We start from the raw sequence: 25,471 nt of genomic DNA, 5'->3' as shown, positions 1-25,471 counted from the left end.
GTCTCATCCAAAGGCTCTTTTGAACCAGTCGATCCAATACAATTACGTTCGCAATAGCGGCATATTAAAGACCTCCTTTCTTTTGCTTATTAACATAGTTTCGCTAATGATTTTTCCCGTGGGTGTGAAAAACATGTGGTATAGAGAATACATAGATTTGTTTATGACAAAATAATTGGCGACTTAGTTTAGTGTTGCGGAGACCAAGGGAAAAATTACTGCTTTGTTTCGGTAACAAATATTTCCAGCCTTGATATAACATGGATATTGTGATTTGACAAGCTGCATCAAAATTCAGTGCTCATTGCAAGGGGGCATCTACAATAACCTGTTTTTAAGCAGCGACAATTAATTACTATTTGCGGTAATAAAAGTCATTTAAAGTTTCATTCCTGCCCCTTCAAATTGTTTTTAGACGGTTGTCTTATTTTAAATCTGTTTTTATCTCACATATTCATGGAAGGGGCGTTCTATTTGTACCTCATTTGCGAGGCAGCCTTGAACTGGAGCTCTTTTGATCTTACCCTGCTCCAAACAGCTTTTTGTAGAATCTCTTCTTTGAATAAGGGGCAAAGTTCAGAACTCAGTTGTCAAAACCCTAGTTTTCACTGACGTTGAAAGTTTCCACTTTCAAGCACATCAGGGTAATAAAAGGTGTAAGAAGCAGTGGTGGGTAGAGGTCAAAACCTTTACTTGGCTTTTCTTGTACCTCATCACTCGCACGTGGTTGTCAATGCATGCATTGGAGCTACGACAACCACATTGGCGTGAAGGACTTTATTAAAGGAAAAACAAACTTTTTACGAACGTGAACTGCACGTGTATTTGGCAGTTGGTACATTTCTCTTCCCTTTTCTGCAAACTGTAGAAAAGTAAAAAAATGTCATCAAGTTTTAGAGTTTACTAAGAAAAGACCGTATTAAAACCCTTTCATTCGCAGAAGCAATTTTATGAAGAACGACGTTGCTATTCTAAATTTTGAGCCTTTTGGAGAAATTGGGCGATGTGACCATTCAAGGGCAACGATTCTTGGACACTGTTCTTTCTTTTGTACTCTGGTGTTTTCGTTTTCACATTTACTTGTTTTGTCCCGAGTTTTGATGTTCTCCTCTTTGCGGGCCGAAATCCTATTAATTCAACAGACTGGAATTGTTGTCTAGGCAGTTAATGATTCCTTCAGTTGCGTACATCTTTGCATTGCAAGTGAAAATCAGGCTTCGAAGACCTCTGTAAGATATCCACCGCCTGTTTACTATCCGAAACTGACAAAAACATATCCGGGGCGACTTGTTACGTATCTGCTCTGCAAATGAAGATAATACCGCTCAGGACTGGAGGGTCACGCGAATATCATTAGAGTGTGAAATGACTAGATCAATATCTTTATACTTGTGCTATACTCCTGACAACTTATTTGGCTTCGTAAATTTCGCAGCATCATCTAAGAACCAACAGGTTCAAAAGGGAGAAATTCGTCATTTGTAGGGAACACTGGACGTGGAGCATTTTCATATTGTTATATGAAACATTTGTAGTTTCAATAGTATTCTTGATTATTACCCGATAGCGACGAACATTTTGTTGTAAAAAAAACCCTGCTTCTTCTCTGCGGGATTTTGGTGAGTTGTTTAGTGGAAACCTAATTTCCCATCATTTGGGTGTATAACGAGTTCCGGCCACATGGACTATCCTTCCGCCCCGGGGGTTGAGGCAATACTCCAAACTTGCTTTATGTTCAGAAACCGGTCGAGCCATTCTAATTTTAAAGCTTATCATTTGCCCAGTATCCGAAAACGCGTGAGTGTCAATATGACCCGCTGCATCTTGCGCGATGCAATAACAGATGCAAATTGATTAGTTTGCGTTGGTTGGGTGGTGAAACACAACTGCTTAACTTGATGTTAGGTAAATTGGCCATCGTGAAGACGGTCAAAAGCTAGAACAGAAGTGTTAACGACACAGTACGCGCTTAACATGACTTGTGTGAGTTATATCGCAACGTATGAAGATTATAAAAGGTTTGTATGGGAATGCAACCGATTTAATTTTTAAGGGTCGAAACTAATGTTTTGCTGTGATTTAATTTTAACTTGTTATCCTTAAAACCTTTCTCTCAAAAGTCCCGATATCATTTCGGCCCTGTAAACTATCTGAACTATTTTATGTCATCTGCAATCATGTGCTTCCATTCAAGTTGCGTCGTTTTCCAAAGAAATGGCTTCGAACTTTGGCTGCCTGATTAACCAGGCCGTAACTCCTGGGCTAGCCTGGTCAATGAAGGTGAACCGTGATCTCGGAACGGAGCAACAACCACGGCAGTTACAAAATGATGGAGACACTTACATAGAAAACCGCCTTCCTTACTTAGCTACGCTTTTGAGGAAGAGGGTTCTTAAGAATGATTAGGTCTTTTCCCTCTCTGTCCGGTCAAAGGAAGTAGTGGCAAGGGTTGAGTGAGTACCATCTTGGAGTCCTTACAAGTTGTATTAAAAGTGGGAAAGGGAGGGGGGGGGGAGGGGTGTGAATCGTGGGAAAACTTCTAAAGACCATTTTCGGCTTAACACGTTACATTGTCTCAAGCCATTTTGCAACTAGTTGTGGTTAACCTCACCGGCACAAGTGAAGAGGGTCTACGTTAACGAGAGAGATTTTGCTCGTTTGTGGCTAAAATCCGGACGCGAAAGATTAACGGGACTTTCGAGAAACAGGCCCTAGGATAGGATGTACAAGACCTTTAACTAAAATCCGGTTTTATTTTTAGGCTTATCTCTAAAAGCGAGAGGGATCTTTTAAGTGTGAATCACGACACTTCTGATGATCTTCACACCATGGCCCGTCTCGCGGTGAAGAATAAACGAGCCACTCTACCGCGAGGATTTGGCTCCACGGAATGCATATATGCAAGCGATCAGTCATCAGACATGCCTGATAAAGTTATTAAAGTTTACAAAGCGGACCAGACCTGTAAATATTTTATGGTGTTTAAGGTGAGTTAATTACAGCTTTTCGAAACAGTATCTAACTAAAATAGCCAATTTTTTTCCAGCCAGCTAATTCATTTCCATTATCACTCTCAGACCGAGTTGGATTTTTTGATGAATTTTCAGCTTGGACTATGTTAGGAAAGGGTTTAATCGAACCAAAGTAATTGCCAGAGTAATTTAACAGACGAAGCCATTTAATCGGATCTTGATGGTGATACATGCATCTGGCGCTAAAGCTACAGTAGAACGGGCGGCAAGAAAACGTGCAACTTGTTTAGCAACATTGCTGCCAAACGAACTGAATAGCGATGTTGCGCGTTTTACCACCCATGAGAAAAAACCATGCAACCTGATTCGTTGCAAGACAAGTTCGAACGTGGCTGGTAAAACGTGCAACATCGCTATACAACTCGTTTTGCAGCAATGTTGCAAAAAAAGCTGCACGTTTTTTGTTGCCAATTCAAAGCCAAAGCAGTTTAACTTAGGTTTTAATTTCAAAGCGCCCTAAGGAAGATAAACAACCAAAAAGTGCGGAGAAAAACACGAAGAATACTTGGTGTATGAACTTGGTTAAAAGCTAATAGGAGAGAACTGGTTTACAACTCTTTATTTACCCTATGTTTGATTTTTGATTGGTGCTTATGAATTGATACTGCCAACCGGGACTCTTTTCCGTCACGTGCGCTTTAACATAGTTGCTTATAAAGCAGATTTTAGACACGTACTGTATATGTATTTTTGTTTATATTGCGTGGCGCCGTGCACTATACAAAAATGCGAAAAGAAGAACGTGCCATGGTTTCGAGGCGTGCACGACCTGTAGTGCTCTAGTTTGAACATTTTGTCCTCTTATTATTATTTATCTATTTTTAGGAAACTACAGCGAGAGAGGTCGTTAATCGAGCTGTGGATGCGTTTGGAATTCCAGATCACCCACGGTAAGACTGATTGAAGAGATCGTGTTAGACGGCTATCGTTATTTTGGTGTTCAAGGGTGCTTGTATGGCTTCAATATTGGTCTAGTACTGATCCACCCTGTTCAGTGTTGTTAAGACGCAACTGACGCAAAACATCTCTACTTCAGCTATTTTAGGCGGCAAACAGTAAAGAAGAACGAATTACTTTTTAAATAAGGAGCGAAAACGTTGTTTCCCGGTATTGCTAAGAATATACTTAGGGAAAATAGCTTCATATTAGGATCACGGTTTCTGCGTTCATTTCAAGCCTTTCAAGTGATTAAGATCAGGTACCAGGTTCCTTCCCTCAAGTCAAGCAAATCTCTTCAGTAAAGGAGAGATTTAACTCCAGTGATTTAACTCGACATTTTGTCACGTGAACTTTTTTTTCGCTTCACGTGACTTTTTTTTGCTTCACGCGACTAACGTGTTATCAGTCACTCGACAATCGGCGCCAAAAGGGCGTCGTAAGCTCTCACAAACATGAATTCAGTACTTCACTTTGAAATTTCTGTTTTTTTTTTTCTATTTATAGTAACTACTCACTGTGTGAGATTACTGTAGAGGATGGTGGACTCATCAAACAAAGAAGACTGCCTGATATGCTTCCAAATCTTCCTGATAGAATTCATTTGAATGGAAGGTAAGTAATAACCTATTAGCTAGCCTGTTGTAAGATGTAGCACAAACCTACCTGTGTTTACACATTACCGGATCGACCGGATTGACGTCATATCTATGGATCATGGAAAATTGTTTTCTGTTTGTTAAACAGTATAAAGGCTATTCAATATAGTGTGAACACATTCTCAGTTTGTTGTGACCATCTGTACGTATACGATTACGTTTGTAAATGCACACACGTGATTTGTCCACACGTGCCCAATGATCGTTGACGGATCGTTTACGATTGTCCACACGAACCCAATGATCGTTGACGGATCGTTTACGATTGTCCACACGAACACGCAAAGGAATTTTAAACGCGAGTTGAAGTAACATCATTGAGAGTGTAAAGTCTAGACGAAGCGCTAAACTACTATCTTTTGTTACAAGGTAGTTCTCTTATTATAGTTTTTTCTTTCTTCTGCAGGTATTACTTGAAGAATAACGAGGTGTCGGGTCCTTTGCTTCCAGATGAGGCAGCTCAGGTCAGCGAATTTACATTTTTTCAATCCTTTTCTTGCTGAATTTGCTCAGACTGCGCTCTGAACCACACTACCTCAGACTCGTTTTCGTGCAGGTTTTGTTTTCGAATGCAACCATTCTGAACCATTCATTAGGGCGCTGTATTGCTTTTTGTAATACGTTACAGTGATTATATAATTTTAGAGTCTGTGGATGAAACTTTAGAATTAAGCGAAAACCTCTGGAAGTGTTGTCCGCTCTAGGTTAAACTGGTGTTTATACGGAGGAACTAGGAAGGTTGTGAAATTATGCTCTTCCTTAACATTACACGCAACGGTGCGATGGTGTCTTAGCTAGACTGCTTTCAGTCCGGTGTGAAAACTAAAATAACTCGAAAGTTTTGACGTTCTGTCTTTTTTGTGATGCAGGAGCTGGCAAAAGAGTCAAGTTTTAGTTTGTTGCAACTCAAGCCGCGAGATTTGGCTAAAGAAATTACGTTACAGGTAAGAAGCTAATAATGAAAAAAGAATGTTGGTGGATTAATCCGCTGTAGCGTAAATGAAGTATTAATTTTGATCGGCCTTTCTTAGCGAGTTACAAACTAGACTATTCCTCCCTTTCTGCAAGTTGTTGGTACTTTCCGTATGCAGCAGGAATGTTTGTTTTAACCTTTCTCGATGCTTTTGTCCTCTTTAAAGTGATACAGTTTTTATCATTTATAGGAGAAACAACGACAGCGTTTTTTCAGGGATTAATCATCTCCGCGTTCTGTTAGTAGCTGCATTATAAATACCCTTTTCCCGCGTTTCAATTGCTTAATTACGTACTGTGCTTTTAGAAGTTTATAAGTTGTCAAAGCATTTCGTGGCATCGTGAAAATTAAAACAACAACTCTCTTAGCGGCCTTTTAAGGACAACATATTTAATATATTTAATATGATTTTTTCGGATCTTTTGGCCGTACATGCCTCCATTTGCGCAGAAAGTAATCATATTCCAAGGTCCTTAACAAAATCACTTTTATTTTCTCGAAAACAAAAGGCTTTTTTTTTTTTTAGGTAGGTTTGTTCGCAGCGAAATGTTATGAGATGAGTGTATGATATTTTAGTTTGATCAATCAAGTTCCATGTAATCCTGATCAGATTTTTTACGGGTAAAGAGTTTCATTTTCCTTCAGTTTTTAATATAAAACATGTAGCCAGCTTAGTACGTTGCAAAGCACTATTCATTAAAAGCAACTTGCACAGAAGGGGAAATAGTCCATTTTTTTTTTCCTGAATAGCTAATTGTGGTTTTTGTCCTGTTATTCTAGGACTTTGAAATTTTTAGAAGTATTGATCCACGAGAATATATCTACAAGTTATGGAACTTTGGCCCAAAACTGACGGAAAACCTAAGAAAATTTTCTGAGGTAGGAATGAGTTAATATGGAAGCGCTTCTCGCACTAGCCTGCGAACGCAGTCGTCGCTTCTCTCCATCCGAAAAGTAACAAGCTACGACGGGAAATACGACTGGGTTCGCAGGCTATTTTCTCACTTTCCCGTTTTGTGATGATTTAGTTCATGAAGCTCAATTTATCCTGTTTTTGTTACCGTTGCAGATTGTAAATAAAGAAATGTTTTGGGTTGTAACAGAGATATGCAACGAATCAAACTTAGTCAAGAGAATGAAAATAATAAAGGCTTTTATTAAAATTGCACGTAAGTGTTTTTCGAAGTTTTTTTAAGTTCAAAGGTTTATATTTAGTATACGACTGAGAAACTTGCATTTTTTCAAGAAGTTAACTTGGCGTTTACTTCAATTTTTACAGGGCATTGTAAAGAATGCAAAAACTACAATTCATTGTTTGCAATTGTAAGGTAAGTTCTTGAGTTCATTTCACCCTCTTTGGGAGAATCCAAGGTTAGATTCTTGACCTCAGATTCTTTAAATTTTTAGTCGTTTTGATGAAAAAGAGGAAATCTTTTAGCGCAAATGAGTGCGAACGCGGCATGCCTCATATTTCTCAGTACCAGTACACCGCTTGCCAATGCACTGTTTCGAATCCGTGCTCAAAGAAACCCACGCGTCGCGATATCCGTAAGAATACAGCATTAGAGTCGACTCGGGGTTTCAAGATTCAAAATCAATTTTAAGAATCCTGATGAAGATTCCCTAAGGAAACATATTCAAAGGGAATGCTGTAATGAGCGATATTTTTACGTTAAGACTATTTCTATCTTTTACAGTGGTCTCGGACATTCAGCAGTGCAACGGCTGAAGAACACATGGGACAGATTACCCACAAAGCATAGCAAGGCATTTGAGGTGAGTTTAGGTCCTACAGGAGCTTTTTCCATTGATCATAGAATACATGTGCACTTTATTTATGATGATTTATAATCTATCTTTGTTCTCTTTTCAAGGATCTTCAAGGTCTTATGGATCCGTCGAGAAATATGTCCAAGTACAGAAATCTGCTGAACGGGGAACACGGCGAACCGCCTCTAGTAAGTTAAGCTTATCGCTCTGGGCCCGGTTCCTCGAAAGATGGTTAAGTTTAACCCAAGATTAAGCCAAATTTCAAGCACGATTTTCTCGTCTAACGACATGCAATTCGAGGTTACAAAATACTGTTGAGCCTTTACTACGAGATGCAGTAATGATAGCACAAAATGATACCCTAAGCAATGCATAGGAACGTAAAAAACAAAAACGCAACAAAATTTTAATCCAGGATTAACGCTAATCGGCCTTTCAGGAACCGGGTCCTGGCCACAGTTGTTCAAAAGGTGAATAACGCTATCCACAGGTTCAATCACTATCCACTGGATAGCGCAATTGGTTTCCCTAACACTTATCCGTTGGATAGTGATTTATCCTGTGGATAGCCTTATCCATTTTTTGAGAACAACTGGGGCCTGAAGTTTCTGTCCACTTATAGTGGAGATCTTGCTACCCCAGTAATGATTTTTGACGCACTAGTAGATTGACAGTTTCCTTTATTATTATTCTAAAATTGTAAATTCGATAAAATCATCGACCCATCGTTAAGTCACTTTGTCCAAGACTTGTCTACATGGGACGTGCTCGTATTTGGTGTCAAATATCGACTAATCTAAATCTACTGCTTTAACAGACAGATAAGGACATCTTCACAACGAGCTCTGGCTCTCCGCCTTAGAACTCTTCACGATACGGCCCTATTTTAGTAGCAAAGCGGCCAACCAGAGGTGTCTGTCACATAGATAGTTAAGTTAAAGACAGTTTCTCTTGACGGAAACAGCCACTGATGAGTCTGTTTCCAATGAGTCAGGTTAATGTCTAGTAGAGAGAATTTATTTTTTTGTGTTTAATACTGAGGGGCATTGTAATTTTTTTCTTTCAGATTCCATTCTTTCCCGTCATCACCAAAGACTTGACATTTATCCATCTTGGAAATGATAGCATTGTGGATGGATTGGTAAGCCAAATTCAGACTTGCAGCTTAAAACTTGATTTCATTAGCAATAAGAAAATGATTAAGTATTTGACTAGGCTAAATGGGACATTTTTTTACGGAATGGAGGTGAAGAAGTTACTCAAACAAAGTTACCCTACTAAAGACTCACAAATCTCTTCTATAACCACAAAAGAAATGCCTTCTTTTCAAGTATATGATATTCCACAGGGGCGGATGCAGGATTTTTGTTAGGAGGGGGTGCACCACTAAGGGATGGCGTAACTGATCGATGACGTAAGCAAATTTTAAAAGCGAATATAAAGAAGAAGGCTTTTGACTAGGCAATAACATAATGTGAGCTGCTGAGAATACGTATCAAACGAAACAGCAAATTTTGTATTAGCTGTGAAGCGACCGTACAGTGTTAATTAGAAAGCCGCAGGTCATCTCGGGAGGGGGGGGGGGTGCGCACCCCCTGCACCCTCCCCCTAGATCCGCCCCTGTTCCAGTACGCTTAGATTTAGTCACACAGCACTAGAAATTGCGAACTTTCTCACACTCCATGAGACACCAGAAACTGAAGGTTTATTTGAGGGTTTGCTGCATCAGAGTATGGCATGAAAATATTTTTCTTTACACATTTTACAGGTAAACTTTGAAAAGCTTCGACTCATCGCAAGAGAAGTTCGGCAGATTTCCAAGTTTAACTCCATCCCATACGTAAGTTCTCAATTTTTCTCAATTTCTGCGTTGACCCACTTTCGTAGCCTATTTATTTTGTCGTGGATTGACTAACCGCTCTTTTTTTTCTAATTTTCAAACTTTCAGGATCCTGACACTATGTTTGAAGACGATTCAAACAGTCAGGGAGGTCCTGGTAACCAGAAATTGGTTGGCATGGTAACAGGTAGCGGCCGAAGATCGTTGCGTGACCAGAATCCTAAAAGGATGTACGAGGAGGTAGGATCATAGAAAAACAAGTTCTTATTACATAATCTGTAAGATTTTTTATCATACTTAATATAGAATTTGCTAACGCTGTTGCTTTTGTCACGCAGTCCATGATGTCACGCAGGGTTCAGCAGTACCTTTCAAACCTAACTATCATTGAAGACGAGGAGAAGTTACGTGAAATGTCAAACATCTGTGAACCTCCTCAGGGATCCGGTATGTTAATCCTTTCATTCCAGTCTTTCTGTCTCTCTCTTCTATTAACAGTTAGTAACTTGTTTAGCGGTTTAATTCAGTTTTCCTGTATTCCTCGGCCAGCTTAGTACTTAACTATAATAACAGATAGCTAAAACGTGATGTTTCTTGAGTGAGTAGTTGTACAGGCGACTCGGAGAAAAAAAAAATCCGAATTTTCCCAACAGAAGTCGAAGCTTTGACCTTCCGGTTACTAGCTCTTCTACTCTGCTACTGAGTTATGGAAGACTCGTTCGATCTAAGGCCATAAACCTTATGTTTATGTGACAAAAATTCTACTCGAAGCGTTTATCTGATAAGTGCAGCAAAACTAGCATGGAAAAAAGCGTGGAGAACACAAACTTAAGATCTTATTCCATGATAATTTTCCTTTACTGATACGTATTGTGATTTTAATGCAACAACTACGCGCAAGTCCCTATAAGCACTAGGGAAAGAATACTGTATGTAACTCTGTTATTCTTTTTCTCTCTTCTTATTTTAGCTCCTCCGAGCGTACAAACTCGCAGGAAGAACTCGCCCTCGTCCTCGCCGGTCGCTAGTAAGAAAGATCGGAAAGGAAGCAAACCAAATGAGCTGACGGGTAAGATAATCATTACAAGCGTTCATGAATTAGTTGATCTCACTTCCGATAAGCATGGAAATACACCTCTCCTCCCGATGGTGTTAGAATTGGACGATTAAGGAAAGCTTTACTATTCTTCAGTTAGCGTGTTTCATCTGGATGCTAACCCTATTTTTGTTTTATCTCCTAGTTCCGTCGCCATTAGCACTCAAGAAGGAACTCATTGCAAGTAAGCTAAGCCTTTTGTTGTTGTTATAATGTTTTGTTCAATACGTAAGTAATTTATAGGCTAAAATTTTTGGAGACTTTTCCTATCTTTTTAAGTAAAATACGCGGGGGGCCGGAGGGGGGACGGGGAGATTCCATTTGAGAGTAGTGCACAAGAGGCTCCGTTTGAAAGGTCATATCTACATATCTGTCCCAAAACAGCCGATTGTGGAATTGTTATCATTAGTCTTGTGAGACAGTTATATGTTAATTCCGACCAAAGCAAACGAGACACTTCTGGTGAAAATCGTGCTGTGGTGCCCAAGCGTGGAAAGGTCACCAAATACCGAGCCAATACCGAGGCCTGGTTTGTATCCGATGATAATTGCTGAAGAACCTGCGTGAATTTCAGAGCCCATCAAAAGCAAAACAAACGTCTTCGTTGAAAAACAGTTTTAAAACGTCCGTTTTCCCCTCCTTCCCTTTATTTGCTTTTTTCCTTTCGGGTTTTGCTTCTTACGGTTTCTTTTCCTTCCTACACTTTGCAGGTGACCGAATCTCGGTGTCTTCTACAGCAAGTTCATCGTCTTTTCCGGAGGTTCAATCACCGAAAATTCTACCCGAAGGTAAACACTCAAATAACATGATCATCATAATCGCAGACAGTTCCAACGCCACAAAGCACATAATAACAACAACAACGGCGACGACGACGCTACGCCACTCATTTAAGGCGGTTACCGGCCGGACCGTTCATTTTGGAAATGAAATATTTAGCCTTTTCTCGAAAATTTTCCTTAAAACCACCTCTGCCGAGCATACCATAACTGATTTGGCTTTATAGTGGTTTTAAATAGTGAAATTCTCTTTACAACTGGATCGGTTTGGCCGGTCAGTTCTAACAAATGGGAGCCGCCCTAAGACAGACGCCCTGGCTCGTAAAACGTTTTCAAATCAAAAGTTAAAGTGCAATTGAAGCACTCCTTGATCCTCATTGGTGTCATGTTCTCTTAACAGAAGACATACACGTGTTCCCTGAAAACGACAGAACGTCTTTACCCGAAGATACAGTACACATGCAGGAATTAAGAAGACTTCACTACAATGATGATCATCGAAGACCTCACTATCGTCATCCGCCAGGTGAGATAAAGAAAGCCGTCAACGATTTTGTAGTCAAGTTATCGTGATTGATAAACCCTCTACGCGACACAAACCACTTGACTATTACTTGGTCTTAGCATTTACGACTTTCGAGCAACCATTCTTGCAACACTCCTTGGATAGCACGCTTGTTTTCCGCAAAGAGCTACATCCTAGCATTATCGTAGGTATCACCTTCTCCTCCATTGAATGCCTCTTAAGAGGACGCGCGCCACATTAACGAATAGAATTTTTGGTGCGAGACGTTGTCAGCCGATTAAACAGCGCAGCAAAGTAGTACCAAGATAATAACGATTATCTGTTATTACAGACATAGAAGCGAGGCGAGGGGTTCATTTTGCATTGCATCAACCGATAAGCTTCTTTTGTCTTTTAAATGACTGTATGACCGCAGGCTCAACTATAATGAATAAATGTTTATTTCTGGCACTCAATTAAAAACGTTTATGATAACGATAAATTTGCCTGTTTTATTATCTTGTAGGTGTGGAAGTGATTAGACCGGTACATTATTCAGGTAATTATATTTTAAATAATCTCTTTTGTCGGGGAATATAATGTCTCAGTAGGACCATTGTTCTAAAAATTCAAATGAATAAGAGCTTCATCAAGACTAAGGCAGCGTTAAAAAAAGAAACATTTCGATCAGCATGACATTTTGCGGTTGGACACGTTAGATAAAACCGTGCACTTTCGAAGATTCTTAGGAAACTACCGAGTCTAGGTGACAATGGGTGCAATGTCGTTAGAGAAATAAGTTAGCTGAAGGGACCAAATATTTTAGCAAATAATTATCTGAATTGTTGGCTCATTTTGTCTTTTTCTGTTCCGTAGAATCAGCAGAAAATTTACCATACAGTCCTACGCACCCTACAGCCCCTCAAGAACACCCCTACCACCCTGGTAAGTTGTATTTTATGTTTGTTTGTTTTTTTCATAACTCTCGAATTGTAGTTAATAGCTCCCGTAGGCCAGAAAAACCTGGCCTAAATGGTTGTGCGTTTGATTGGTCCTATTCCTATCTGACACATGAGCTGTGACTGATTACCGATTTCTTATTATAGACAATATTCCAGCTGTATTCCTCTCCAATACTCTAGACTACTTCTTTGTTGTCAAAACGATCCCGGAAATCTAAGTGGCAAAAGCCAGTGTCCATTCTCCCCAATTAGGCCCCTTTTCAAGTCCACCCTGGCCCCTACTTGGATTTGTTTCTCTGTGATAACCGAGCTCATCCTCTCGGGCGTGGTTGTACATAGCCAGTTGGTTTGCCTCCTGTCACTTAGGATTCTTCACCTTGTTATGTTTCATTTAAATAATTCGTTTTTGTCGCCACAAGCCTTTCTGCCGAGTTCCAAAAACCCTCAGTTTCAAAATGAGTCCAGGTGCACAACCTTTCTTGTGAAATTGAGTTTTATTTGCATGAGAATGAAAAACATTTCCATATCAAAGGCTGAGCACTTAACCTCGTTTTGATGGAGAGGCCCGGGGGAACTCAGAAATGGCCTATTGTGATACATTTCTTACTCGTACCCAATCTCCTCTCAAGGTTGAATCACGACTTGCATTTTAAATAATAAGATCGTGTTATCAGTTTATTAGTTACCCGTATTATCAACGCCGGGATGTCATAGTGGGTACATCCTCTCACTGGTTAGGGTTTTCGCTTGTTTTCCAGGTGTCACGTACCAGTATGGAGGGTATCACCACTATCCAGTCGACCAATACAGAAGAGTAGATTACGTAGATAGTTACGACGGTGAGTCTCTCTATGCTTATGAAAGCCTTGTTTATGTCCTTCTCTTTGCTTTTCTGTCGTATTTGTCCTTCCTTCCATGTCAGCATCGAATTATCTAATTTTTTTTTTTTTTTAATTTTACAGAGGAAGAGGGTCAAGTCTCGGCAGTCTGACATCGTGTTAGGTAAGAAAAAATGTCGGCTTATTGATATATCTAGGAAGAGAGAAATAATGGGCCAGAGATGGAAAAGCTCACGCTCAGTCCAGGCCTTGGTATATGTGAATTATTTCACTTAAGTTATTTTTAGACCAATTAAAAGCTTGAAATTAATCTGAAGCTGGTTTCCGGAGAGGTCCACAAAATTTATCTGCATTTTCTGCTTTGAGACAGTGGCGCGTGGACTTGGTGATGTTTCAAACAATCGATTTAAATATGCGGATGTCTTAGGAATTAGAGCTTACGTTTAATTACAGTCTCTAAAACTCACATATCCCGGCAGACACTCTAAGATTCCCTGTCTGTCCCATTATTCTTTCTTGATATTTATATTTAGTTATGTTTTCATTGTTGCGTTTATTCATGCATTTATTTATCAAAGTCCACGTGTTGTGAGCTCGACTTAAAGTTTTTCAGTCGTTTTACATAAAAATGGAGATTTTAAGGCTATTTCAAGAATTATTTTTGTGGTATAAAAGTCAGTTAAAACTGTGTTTAAGACTTAGATTTTTTGTTGTCTTTCAGGTCTCAAGAGCTTTCTACAAAGCTGTATTCCTCTCCGTCGAAATAGATATTTCAAATCCAAGGCTTTTTGCGCGGCGTGCAAGCTTGCCGAAAAAAAAAAAAGATTTTTCTGTTCACTTCCTGTCAAGCCTTAAATTAAGAAATGTAACTTTTTAATGTTCAGTTGTGTCAAAGCTGAATGTATTTCTTTCCTTTTAAGCTTGGGTGGTCAGTGATGCGTGGTGGTTGTGAAAAAACTTCAGTTTTTGTGGGATTCAAGTTAATTTAGATTGTCGTTGTTGTTGTTTTTTCTTTCTCTTGTAAAGAAATGTTGAAACGAGGCTTTACGAATAGGCCACTTTCGAGTTCCAAAAACTCCCAATTTCGAAACGAGACTAAATGCCAAACCTTTGTTGTGAAAATGAGTTTTATTTGCATGAAAACAAAAAATGACTTTCGTGTAAATGGCTTCGCGCTTAGCCTCGCTTTGAAACAGAGGCTTGAGACAGCTTGGAAATGGCCTATCCGCCTTGTTTGTTGACCGCATGGGTAGTGTTCGCAAGACGCGCAATTGCGCATGTACGTCTAGCGTCTTCTTAAATGACCTGGCACGTGCCACACAGTAAACAAAACGCATGTACAGACGTAAAAAAATATATCCCTCTACAAAAAGAATAAAAACAGCGGGTGTTGATCGCCTGCCTAACTTCATAGTTAGATGTTTATGTAGCTTAAAGTCTAATTGAGTCAATGTATGACATATTTACTCAGAAGGAGGGAAATACCACCAGTTGTGGTACGTAGTATGGGGAACCATTTGCTTGTCTCGATGACTCGTGAATTAAAATAGACCTAAATATTCAAACCTTATTAATTTAGGTAGAATCGTGAATAACAAACTACAATAGTTATGAAAAAAAAACATACATTTTATTTTAATCTCAAAAAATTAAGAGATGTACCTACTCATGAGTTTACGAATCTTTTCTACTAACTGTAAATACATCATAGGTTACGATATAAGTACAGATTATTAAAAAACAACTTTTGTAAGCCGTTGCGTTTATTTTGTTGCATACGTGATAATTAGTAATTCAAAGACAAACGAATAAACGGTCTCTGGTGATTGCAAATTTTGTGCTAACAATATTTGGTTTTAAGGAATATTACAGCCTGTTACTCTTCTTTTAATTTTTTACGTTGTAACTTAGAACGTTTTCAGCAAGTGGAAAAGGAGCTGCCAAAACTAGACAATCAGTATAAAAACGAGAGACCTGAAGATCATGTACTCTTTGCAATTTGCAAAATATTAGCCATGCCTAACATCCCCTGAAAATGTTACATCAAGCGTTTCACAGAGTATAATCAAGTATACTTTTAGTAAAGGCTATACCATGCGAGGTATGATTATTCCAAGGCATGTTGCACTAGGCAATGCTTATGCAACTCTGACTCGTCTCGCAATAGCGCAAAACAGACCTTTTTACCGATACGGCGGCCATATTGAATTTATTAGATTTAAGGAGTATTATGGGATGCCAAGGGGACACTCGCGCAGTATTTACGGGCGCTTTTCGGGCAAAAAAGAGAACTTCAATGTATTTTTCTTGGGAGGCGAGCATGATAACATCCAATCCAAAGCCATCGATAGGCATAACGATCTTTTTTCCCCATTACAATCTTTTTCTAGGAAAACTTAAAGAAAAAATTGGCCAGGAAAGCGCGCGTAAATACTGAGCGAGTATATCGAATCGTGCTCGTCCCCCCTGGGCATCCCATAATACTCCTTAAATCTAATTAATTCAATATGGCCGCCGACTCGGTAAAAAAGTCTATTTTCCAGCGAATTCGTAATCGAGAGCGACTGGAGCGATTTTGGTTCCACGCAAAGGATCATGGGAAAGGCGAAGAGTCTCGCCCAACCTTCGCAGCGCCCTTTGCACCAAAACTTAGCATTTCCAAGGTCCAATGCGCGATACTCCTTGGTTGCTCTTGAGACACCTCGGAACGAAGCAGGTAACAGGGCCTTAACAACAAGATCTAAGTATTTCTCGGCTGTAGGCATTGTTGAGCTACCCAGGTAGGTAAAGGCAAAGTCTGCAATCTGCGTGCGCAACAAGTGGCTCATTCCCAGCGAGCAGAGGCCCTTCGATCTTTCCGCTCGTTGGGTAGGTAGCTCATGCAGCAACTTAGAATTTTTCTACCGTACTTTCCCCTCTGGACGCGATGTTAGTCTATCGTTGGTTACTCCGGTACGCGTACGATTCCAAAGCGCCAACCATTGGGCCACCGTGCCTCTCTGTTAGCTCCTACCTAGCCTTTTTCAGGAATTTTGATACATTTAGCAGAAAAACATTCAGTGCTTTTAATACAAATTAGGTGGCAGACCACAGCGCATGTTAACGTTATCATTAAAAAGCCTGTTCTACAAATGCGTGCCTACTCACTTTTTCTGAAATAAAAATTTACCAATGGGAGAAGAGTCAACGAAAGGCTGAACGTTTCATTAAGGTTTAGTGATCAAATACAACAGAAGGAATCTTAAACTATTTAATACCGATTTACTCGTAGACTGCGAGCAGTCTATCTTTTTCTTCAGATTTAGTAAGGGGAGTGCACGCGCGCGCGAGCGTTGAGCGGCGAAGCCGCGAAACACGAGAAACGAGGGCGGCAGCCCGAGAAGAAAAAAGAGAGACTGCTCGCATAGCCAGACCCAATGAAATATGCGTTGGCCTCACAACGCAAAATACGATTGGCTGATGCGTGAAGCGTTGACAACAAACTGTCAACAATCGAAACCATTGACAAGTTGATGATGGCTGAAGCACTGCAGGAATGTTTGTCACGTTTCCCGAAAAAAAATATAGATACAGAGCAAAGAGAAGCATAAGAAGGTCTCATCTCTCCGGGAAATTGACGTTACCGCGCAATTTAAATGCTCAAAGCCTCTCTTTACTGTCAAGGAACGCTTTAGTTCCAAAACGGTAATCTTACTTTAGAACTTAAAACAGAAAGTAGCATAGACTGGAAGACTCTTAGACTGTTTATTTTATAGAGCTAAAACAAAGGTAATTACCAACGGATGCACTACAGGACATCGCGCTATAGAACAAAGATTCGTTACACTGAATCTCAAGAAAGAAAGGAAAAACAAAAAGACAAATCGGCGCCCAAAGAATGATCTTGAGTGACTTGCAGCCTTGGCTTGGCTTTAGTTAAGCTACAATTGGGATGTGTATAACACTATCCCGTGAAAATTCAACATCCTGCAAACTAGAACTAGGCCTCGGGTGATCTCATTCAAAACATAAAGCACAGGAAATGAATAATTAATATATGACCTCTAAATATGAGACCAGCGGCCACAATTAAGATTTGCTCAGCCAATTTGTTTAGAATCGACTCTAACTCTATGCACTGCGTAAGATGCGCTTTTTAAAAAAAGAAATGTAGGAAAACCTCTGTTGTTAAAGCAAACTCTAAGGTCACGTTTCACGTGCCTGGCCTGTCAACACTTCAGTTTTTATGCCAAAAAATCACTAGGCCGTGAAAGACCATTCTCTGTGGCTTTGCGGGTAGTCTCTCTTTTTTTGTGCCTCTCCCGTCTCGCGCCTTCAGTCACGCGCGTGGGCATTTGCGTATCTCGGGCGTTTTGCTCGACGGATCAAAAAAAAGGGAGGCTGCTCGTAGTCTAATTTACTCGGTATCAAGCTGATAGGTTGTCGAGGCTCCTGATGGCTCGCTGTTTACGTCACTAAGATTGTCATCATGTGACTGCTGAGACCGCAAGCAAAGTGACCCTACTCTCCCCCTCTTCTTTAAACAGCAGAATTTGGGAATAGTCGAGTTGATTTCTTCTGCTGCGCATAAAACACTTGTTAAAACACTGGAAAGAGTTGACAGTCCGATGATCAACAAGACAGCACGCATAATTATCATACCAATTAGGTAATCTCCAGTAGGTGCTCGGCCTTGATTCGGGACCAGATCGCCAAATCCGATGGTGCTAAATACAACGAAGCAATAGTACACAGAAGCCAAGAAGTCCCAATCTTCTGTGTAATTGTACAAGACTCCGCCCAAGATCAACTCTAGTACCATCAGAAGGGCTGAGAAGATCATGGTTTTTATTTTAAGGTGCACTGGCTCCCTTTTGAGAACTTTCCTCTCGAAATTCGTGATCAGTTTGGTGAGAAGCTCATTGATTCCGTCTCCAAGAGCCTTTAGAGTAAGAAGGTTGAGTGGGATTCCTATAATAGCAAAGAATATGCAGAACAAACGTCCAGCTGCATTTCGCGGCGATATGTGACCGTAACCTGTAGAAACCAGATTAAGAAAATTAAATGAAAGTTCACTCTCTGAGAACCGGCATTAAGTTCTTGTCTTATAGAGAAGTGTCACTGACCTCAGTAAGAGTGAAGATAAAGAACATACAAGAAGGCAGCTCCTCTTGTCTATTTTAGGGAGGTGGCTACAGTAGCTTTCTTTAATTATAGCTGAAGTGTCTTTTAAAATAGATTTAGAGTTAACTGTAATATAATAATGACTGAAAATATTTAGCATTACTGAAAAACGTTTTGATGTAGATAAAAAAGGAATAACACCCGTCTATTTTGAATTGAAATAGAATCTCAATAAGAAATAATCAGAAAATCAGAGGGAAGACAAAAGTAATAACGCCTCTGATCCTTTCTGTCGATTTCTGGAGTTACCAGGGCTGGCTAGGCTGATTCGAAAAATACAAGTTATACCGGTTCACGGCTAGCTGAATGTAAAAATTCTGAAACAGGGGCGTAGCTAGCGGGATTTTTCAAAGGGTGGGTCACACCCAGGGTAGCTGCCAGATTGACATGTCGACATCCAGGACGTGTTTTACTAAAAGTGACATTCTTTTTTCATATAAGCAGCGATTGTGGGGGAGGTCAAACCTACAGGATAGCTGCATAGATTAATTAAGTTCCATGCAGCATAAACTACTCTGTTTTAGAAGGAGCCTGGTTTTAGTTACGAACAAGAACGTGGTCCACTGCATATGTTCGGTCCTGAAAATGGAGAAAGCAACAGTCTTGCACTGGAAAAGATTTATGGCATGTTGATTCTTCAGATTCGGATGCGTTTTGGCCACCTGAATTATAGGGACATAAAACAATTATTTCACAAAGGGGTGGGGTGGGGGAGAGTCATGAGCACCCCAGGACCACCCCTTTGCTACGCCCCAGTGAACTTGCCTGAAAACGATAGAAGATTTAACTTTCTTTGGTTGTGCTTTATCGCAAGAAAAATGAAACTGAAATAAATTTTTCTAGACATTTCAAACTCTGTCTAGCTTTGTTACGGACCATCGAATACTAAGCCTTCAGGACGATTATTGAACTAAATTTCTTTTTAACTTACCTATAGTGGTTATAACTGACCCAACAAAATAAAGCGATGAATAAAGAGTCCACTCTGTCTTCTGGGCATTGCTTTCTTTGTCAACAATCTCTCTCACACGAGCTAAAATCATCACCAATTCTTGCCTTGTTGTATTGAACTTTTGCAGTAGGTCTTTTTCTAATGACTCCGTCAAGTTCTTGGTGATAAGGTCTTCCCCAAGGCGATTTTCCAACGTTTGAAACACAACCGCGCCAAAAAGCATGTAGAGAGAGGTTAACAAAGATAATAGCACTAGATCTCGCAACAGTTTGTGGTCCATGATCGCGTAGCGTAGGTACATTAAACAATAAGTTCCGAGAACACCTGAATAACTCTGGCTTTCAACCACAAACCGGATTCATTTCTTTCCACGTAACAAATTCCTCGATAAATTCCGGCAGCATATATATGAAGGGTAATTCCTCAGTTTTCAATTCAGTGACTAATTTGCGGGTTTTCTTATATAATTAGTCTGAAAACTCACGTAATCTCGGACAAAACATCACTTAATTACCACCAGTAGTTCAGTTTCTCAAGAAACCCCCCGCTATTTAAAACTCTCGCCCAAACAAATGTATATAAAGTAAGAAAATAAACCAATCGGAAAAAAGGAAAAGCAAGTCAGTGACTGAACAGCATTAATTAAAGCAAAGTTAGGTCAAATAAAACATGCGAAATTGAGTTCATTGGAAGAAAAATGGGAGTTCTTAGCTCTGAGCCTTAAACAACCAGTTTTTATTCATGTAAAGTGGAGATTGAGTTAAAGTAGTTGAGAATAACCGAGAGAATTCACAATACTTTTGAAGACGAAGAAAAGAAAAAGAGAAAGTTACTACAGTTAATTGCTAAGATTATCAGGTAATACAAACATGGCGCCGGCTTCTTCTTATCCTTGGAACTGAAAAGTAAACTTTCGACACAACACAATTAATGTAGGCTGCCCGATGAGTTTAATTTGAAGACGGTGACAACACTGGTTAATTGTATAAAGTAGCAATAAAGCACCTGAAAATATCGGGTGATTATTTACTTTAAATAAAAAGTAATCAAACTCAGGGCAAGCTGATCCTTACAATAGAATTATGACAAAAAAAAAAAGACGAAAAACAAAAATATAATGAGAGCCGGTACGTTTGCCATCACATTGTTTCGCTTCGAAAAACAACGCTTCTTTGGCAGCCAATGCTAAGGATTGGATCAGTTCTAACTTTTAAGACATATATTATTGTATTGAAAACAGTAAAAGCAAAAAGCTCGATAAAGCAATGAATATGACTGGTAGGCGGTTAAACTAATTAACCAGCGACTATAGTACACGCAGTAACCAGATTTAATTAAGGAGTTTCGTCGTGTCATTTGTTGTAAGTTGTCTATGAGCAACGGAAAAAAGTAATTCACTCACGCAGTCTCTTCTTGTACATATGTGCATGTAGCACTGAATATCACCGGTATCATGACTATACTACGCAGAGCTTTCTGTATACAAGATCTCTGTTAAATTTTAAGTTTTTTGTGTAGCCGCCTCCTTGCCTAGGAATGGATAGGGGTATAATCAAGCCTAAATAAACACAGGCTAATATTCTCGCCGTAAAAGATAACCACACAGCCTTGCAATTTCCTGGTTGCCGATGAAAGTGCCGCTTAGATAAGTATTGAAGGAAGGCGGGAGCAAGAGCGGTGCAAGCGTGAGGTTTATAGAAAACAGCAAAAGTTCGACGGCTTCCTTTTTTATGCAAACAACCACTTCAATATACTTTTCCAAATTTTTTTGCATTGATTCATACTTTAAGAGCTTCATCAGAATCATGTGCGATAATAGATAGAGCGTTTATATCTGCTACTGTGTTCGAGAAGTTGCAGTCGCACTTCTGATATTTCTGTTAGTCGTTGTAGTTAGCTTCCGCTGCTTCTTCGTAAGAAAACTTAAAAAAATCTTGTGAATAATAAAGAAGAAGGTTCATTAACGAAAGATAATAAATTGATTATAGTGTCTTGCGTCAGTAGAGCCAGCGAGGATCATCAATCAGCGGCGTTACTTCATCCGAAGCAAATCGCCTGAAGGGAATTACGGAAGGAAAGACAATGGTGTCCAGGCCGCTGGAGACTGAGTACAGACCGTCAGTTCTAGGACCCAGTTCGTCTGAAAAATCACTGCTTTTACGTTGACAGCAAACACCTAGTGATAGTGAACATAGAAATTATCACGTTTAAAAGTTTGCTCATCATGTACTCTTACCCTGTTATGGTGGCAGTAACAGTTTTACATTGCGTTGGACATAAGAGAAAACTGTTTGCATAGAGTGTTTCCGGGTGTCACAGCTAAGAAAATTAGAGATTTAATGGACAATCCTCTGGGCACCTCTCTCACAATTCAGGCAGGGATATCTCGAGTTATGGCTTAGCACACTTGTATTCAGAGCGTCACTCGTTTTTGGTGACTACTACCGTAAAATTCCGAAAATAAGCCCTGGAGCTTATATTTTTCAAAGGCCCTTTTTGAGGGGCTTATTTTTGGAGGGGCTTAAATTCGGAGGGGCTTATCTACGGAGGGAAATTTGCGTTCCAAAATCGATTGGGCTAGCCTTATAGTCTGAAGGAAATTTACCGTTTTTTCTTTGTTTTACTGTGTATTTGGGGGCAATTTCCAAGTACAAGCCCCCCCGGGGGGGGGGGGGGGCTTAAATTTGGAGGGGCGATTGAACGGAGGGTTTTTTGTGTTACAAGTTTGGGAGGCTTATATTTGGAGGGGCTTATAAATGGAGGGGCGTATTTTCGGAGTTTTACGGTACCTTCTTAGTTTTTCTCATAGTCAACAAGTGTAGCCTTCTGAATACAGCTTAATGGTGTTTGCTAATCTATATTAAACGCGGTCTCTAAGAAAAAGCGACATAGCTGCAAAAGACCTGTTGTTTCCCATACAACTGTTTCACGTACAGCATGCATGTACTTCTAGCTATTTTTCAGGGCAAAGTAGTCACTATCGCTCTACTTTTCATCTATCCTACTATATTTTCCACAGGTGACTACTTTTTAAAACGCTAATATTTCTCAACTGTTTTCAATTACATTTCGAAAAAAAGTTCATACTCTATTTATAACGGAATATATAGATAAACATGCCGAAAGCAAGCTTTAGTATTTGACGCTAACTCCTAGTGAGTCATATACTTTATAGTTTTCTAATAACCATTCACTTTAATATTGTTTCTACTCACATCTTGTCCGCCTACAACAGTCCCATCCATCTAACACCTTTACTGCAGATACCACAGAAGAAACAAGACTCGACACCAGGACGAGGCCGATTACAAGATATAAACCCCGGATGATATATTCCAGTGTTTGGACCGCTGATGAGGGTGCCTTGCCTTTCGTGGGGACCATATCCCCAAACCCAATGGTACTCAAAGCTGAAACACAGCATGATGAGTTCAGTTCTCAACAAGTCACTTTAATGACAATTTTCTTCATTTAGAAAACGGAAAAGTCCTGGTGACGCGCTCAGTCTAGGTATGTGCTAATGTTAGTAATAGACAGCGGACAAACAAGAGAAATCTGCAAAAGCTAAGCAATTGAAAGCAATGCAAAGTTAAGGTTTTTACTTTCACTGCTAAAAGTTGAAGATAGCACCATTACACTGCAGAGGTTACTTAACTTTTTGAAAGTATACTTTAAAAAGTACTCGGCTGTTTGAAAACTAAAACTAGTATAATCGGCGCCATATGCCAACGCTAAGCTCATTAATTTGTTGGAAAAGAAAAAGCGTTGGGTTAAATAATTGTATTATACAACCTTTCCCAAGCTTACTCTTATAACTAATGGTAAATGAAATCTCAGCAAAAAGAAGGAAAAAACGTTTTAGAGGTTTGATCGCGAATGAATATTATGAATGAAATTCTAAGACCTCTATTAACACGCGGTAGCTCGTTATAACTTTACCTATAAAGCAATAGTACACTCCATCGAAATAGCTCCAGTCCTCTGATAAATAAAGCGTTCCTCCGAGAAAGAGGAAGACTAAGACTAGTCCTGTCAGTGTTAACATGACTTTGATTTTAGTCTGCTTGCCGTCTCTGAGCTGGCGTTTGGTACTGATCATGATGAAGAAGCTTCCCAGTAGTTCGTTTATTTTATCGCCCATCACCTTCAGTGTTGACATGCACAAGGGTATTCCAACTAACGCGTAGAAAATACAGAACATTCGACCAGCGAAGGTTGAGGGTGTCATATGTCCATAACCTGGAATGAAATAAAATAAGTGATGATCAATCAGTGTTCCATAGTTTAGTGGTAAGCAACCTCGTCTCCAGGGTCTTCTCGTTTTCCCTGGGGACCAGGTTAAGTGGTAAGAGTCCGCAGTCCGTATACTGAAAGGGGGTAGGTTCGGTGCTCCGAAATATTCCCTTTGTGGGAGTCGATTCTGAGTGATTCAAGATTTCGTTGGGATTTGCCAAAAACCCGTACAAAAAGTTACGACGGATTTGAACATGGCGTTAAGTAATGTCAGCAATTCAGTGCTGAACAGGATGAGTTATACTCATTCATACTCATTTATGTCTTTTTCAATCCCTTTTACGTTGTGGTTAAGAGGGGGGTTCCTCTTTCTCTGTAAGTGAAACATTCTTATGCCGATCATGTTCAAAGTACGCCCATTTATAGCTACTTTCCATACAATAGTCCGTCCAATATGATTCGTAATCCAAACCTTACCTTTGTTCTAAGATTACGTATCATCATATTTAAATTATCTCGGTACTTAGCCTGGTCCGATGTATTCCCTCATCGGGAAACGCAAAGGGAAAGATAAGCCTCTGTTTTTAAAGTACTCTGAAAATTGAGGAATGACACCCTGTGAAGGCTGACACTTTGTCGCACCATGGCAGGAAGTAGTATATGCTTAAAACCTACGACCACTTCTAATTGAGACTTATAGATAATGTGAATGTGAAATTATAAAATACATACCAATAGTCGTTATAACATTTGCTGAAAAGTAGAGCGAACCGGAATACGTCCAGTTATAACTACTCGATGCTCTCGATGGACAAGTTACCTTCAATTTGTAAACGTTTTTTACCAAGTTATCGAATTCATCCTTCAGCATGTTTACGCTCAGGTTTTTGTGTAAACTATCTAAAGTAGCTTGATTGATTTGTTCGTAAAATTGGTGATCTTGGCCATACTGGTTTGGACTTTCGAGGACGTGAAAAATCCCAGCTCCCACAAATAGAAATGTAGCTACCAAAACATTGAGAATAATAATGTCTCTAACGGTAGCTTTCATCGTGACGAACTGTTGCCTTGGAATCCACTTTAAACTTTATAAAAATACTTATTTTTTATAGTCTTGAAAGAAGTTTCTGGGGCAGCCGCAAGGATCATCTACAACTTTCCAACTGGCTGGCATACAACTCTGATGAGTCAACACGAAACTGATTCGAAGTTTCTAAGTGCTAAGTTATGAATGAAACACGATTAAGAATTCCTCCAAATAGAAATGTGTTTGGTTTAATCATTACGATGTTTTTTACTTCAGAAACTTTGTTTTTTTTTACATCCACCAATTACTTTACATTAATTCCGGCTCTAATAGATTGCATTGGTTTTATAATGGCCTCATATAGAGGATTGTTGCTACAGCAACAGGGATTTATAGAATTAATAAAACTTACTGTCAAAAAAGTGAGACTTGTAACAATTACTATAAAGCACTGTAAGATTCGAACTATCCTCTCGGTTTGATGTCTGAGTATTTAAATATTCTTTCATAGCCTGTTAACGTTGTAAGATCGTGAGGAATTCTAATTCATAATCTTATGAAATATTTACGAGTGAAATCAAAACACTCCATTCACAGTTGAAGATGCGTTCTCATACAAAGGACCAGTAGAAATATACCAAAATAAATCTGCGAGAGGAAATAGATATAAGGTCCGCTAGAGTTCCATTGAGGGAAGTTATGATA

General features: G+C 39.5%; 3 protein-coding genes across 3 annotated transcripts in view; 1 reads left to right on the top strand and 2 right to left on the bottom strand.

Moving 5' to 3' along the window:
• The window catches only part of LOC140928583 (rap guanine nucleotide exchange factor 6-like), a 46,938-nt gene extending 31,794 nt beyond the window's left edge, over positions 1–15,144 (top strand). Inside the window, exons 26-48 of the mRNA XM_073378354.1 lie at positions 2,762–2,987; positions 3,858–3,922; positions 4,476–4,583; positions 5,034–5,091; positions 5,497–5,571; positions 6,381–6,479; positions 6,670–6,769; positions 6,880–6,928; positions 7,298–7,376; positions 7,475–7,558; positions 8,437–8,511; positions 9,139–9,210; positions 9,319–9,450; positions 9,549–9,657; positions 10,181–10,279; positions 10,452–10,490; positions 11,017–11,094; positions 11,486–11,611; positions 12,117–12,149; positions 12,467–12,535; positions 13,311–13,391; positions 13,515–13,554; positions 14,113–15,144. Of these exons, the coding sequence (XP_073234455.1) occupies positions 2,762–2,987; positions 3,858–3,922; positions 4,476–4,583; positions 5,034–5,091; positions 5,497–5,571; positions 6,381–6,479; positions 6,670–6,769; positions 6,880–6,928; positions 7,298–7,376; positions 7,475–7,558; positions 8,437–8,511; positions 9,139–9,210; positions 9,319–9,450; positions 9,549–9,657; positions 10,181–10,279; positions 10,452–10,490; positions 11,017–11,094; positions 11,486–11,611; positions 12,117–12,149; positions 12,467–12,535; positions 13,311–13,391; positions 13,515–13,543 (1,885 nt within the window). The 3' untranslated portion in view covers positions 13,544–13,554; positions 14,113–15,144. The remainder of the gene's footprint in view (positions 1–2,761; positions 2,988–3,857; positions 3,923–4,475; positions 4,584–5,033; positions 5,092–5,496; positions 5,572–6,380; positions 6,480–6,669; positions 6,770–6,879; positions 6,929–7,297; positions 7,377–7,474; positions 7,559–8,436; positions 8,512–9,138; positions 9,211–9,318; positions 9,451–9,548; positions 9,658–10,180; positions 10,280–10,451; positions 10,491–11,016; positions 11,095–11,485; positions 11,612–12,116; positions 12,150–12,466; positions 12,536–13,310; positions 13,392–13,514; positions 13,555–14,112) is intronic.
• Positions 15,145–17,787: 2,643 nt separating this feature from the next.
• On the bottom strand, positions 17,788–19,786 carry LOC140926193 (two pore potassium channel protein sup-9-like). Its single transcript, XM_073375975.1, has 2 exons — positions 19,486–19,786; positions 17,788–18,407 (listed from the first exon to the last, which is right to left on the bottom strand). Exons 1-2 carry the CDS (start codon positions 19,784–19,786, stop codon positions 17,788–17,790), a joined length of 921 nt encoding a protein of 306 aa, XP_073232076.1.
• Positions 19,787–21,398: 1,612 nt separating this feature from the next.
• Positions 21,399–24,790, bottom strand: LOC140926993 (two pore potassium channel protein sup-9-like). The gene is made up of 4 exons (XM_073376661.1): positions 24,472–24,790; positions 23,446–23,745; positions 22,722–22,916; positions 21,399–21,682 (listed from the first exon to the last, which is right to left on the bottom strand). The coding sequence occupies exons 1-4, from the start codon at positions 24,788–24,790 to the stop codon at positions 21,504–21,506; spliced, it is 993 nt and encodes a 330-aa protein (XP_073232762.1). The 3' UTR covers positions 21,399–21,503.
• Between the last annotated feature and the right edge of the window lie 681 nt (positions 24,791–25,471).

This window comes from Porites lutea, chromosome 2, assembly GCF_958299795.1.
Source record: "Porites lutea chromosome 2, jaPorLute2.1, whole genome shotgun sequence".
NCBI lineage: Eukaryota > Metazoa > Cnidaria > Anthozoa > Scleractinia > Poritidae > Porites > Porites lutea.
The sequence above is the reverse complement of the archived record's forward strand: the minus strand, read 5'-3'. Positions and strand labels throughout refer to the sequence as shown.

Excerpts from the sequence above, each read along its gene's own strand:
- LOC140926193 (XM_073375975.1), bottom strand. The coding sequence starts at position 19,786 with ATGGACCACAAACTGTTGCGAGATCTAGTGCTATTATCTTTGTTAACC. Across the intron at positions 18,408-19,485 it reads GTCAGTTATAACCACTATAG|GTTACGGTCACATATCGCCG; the intron begins GTAAGTTAAAAA and ends TGGTTTCTACAG.
- LOC140926993 (XM_073376661.1), bottom strand. The coding sequence starts at position 24,790 with ATGAAAGCTACCGTTAGAGACATTATTATTCTCAATGTTTTGGTAGCT. Across the intron at positions 23,746-24,471 it reads AAATGTTATAACGACTATTG|GTTATGGACATATGACACCC; the intron begins GTATGTATTTTA and ends ATTTCATTCCAG. Across the intron at positions 22,917-23,445 it reads AGTGTACTATTGCTTTATAG|CTTTGAGTACCATTGGGTTT; the intron begins GTAAAGTTATAA and ends GCTGTGTTTCAG.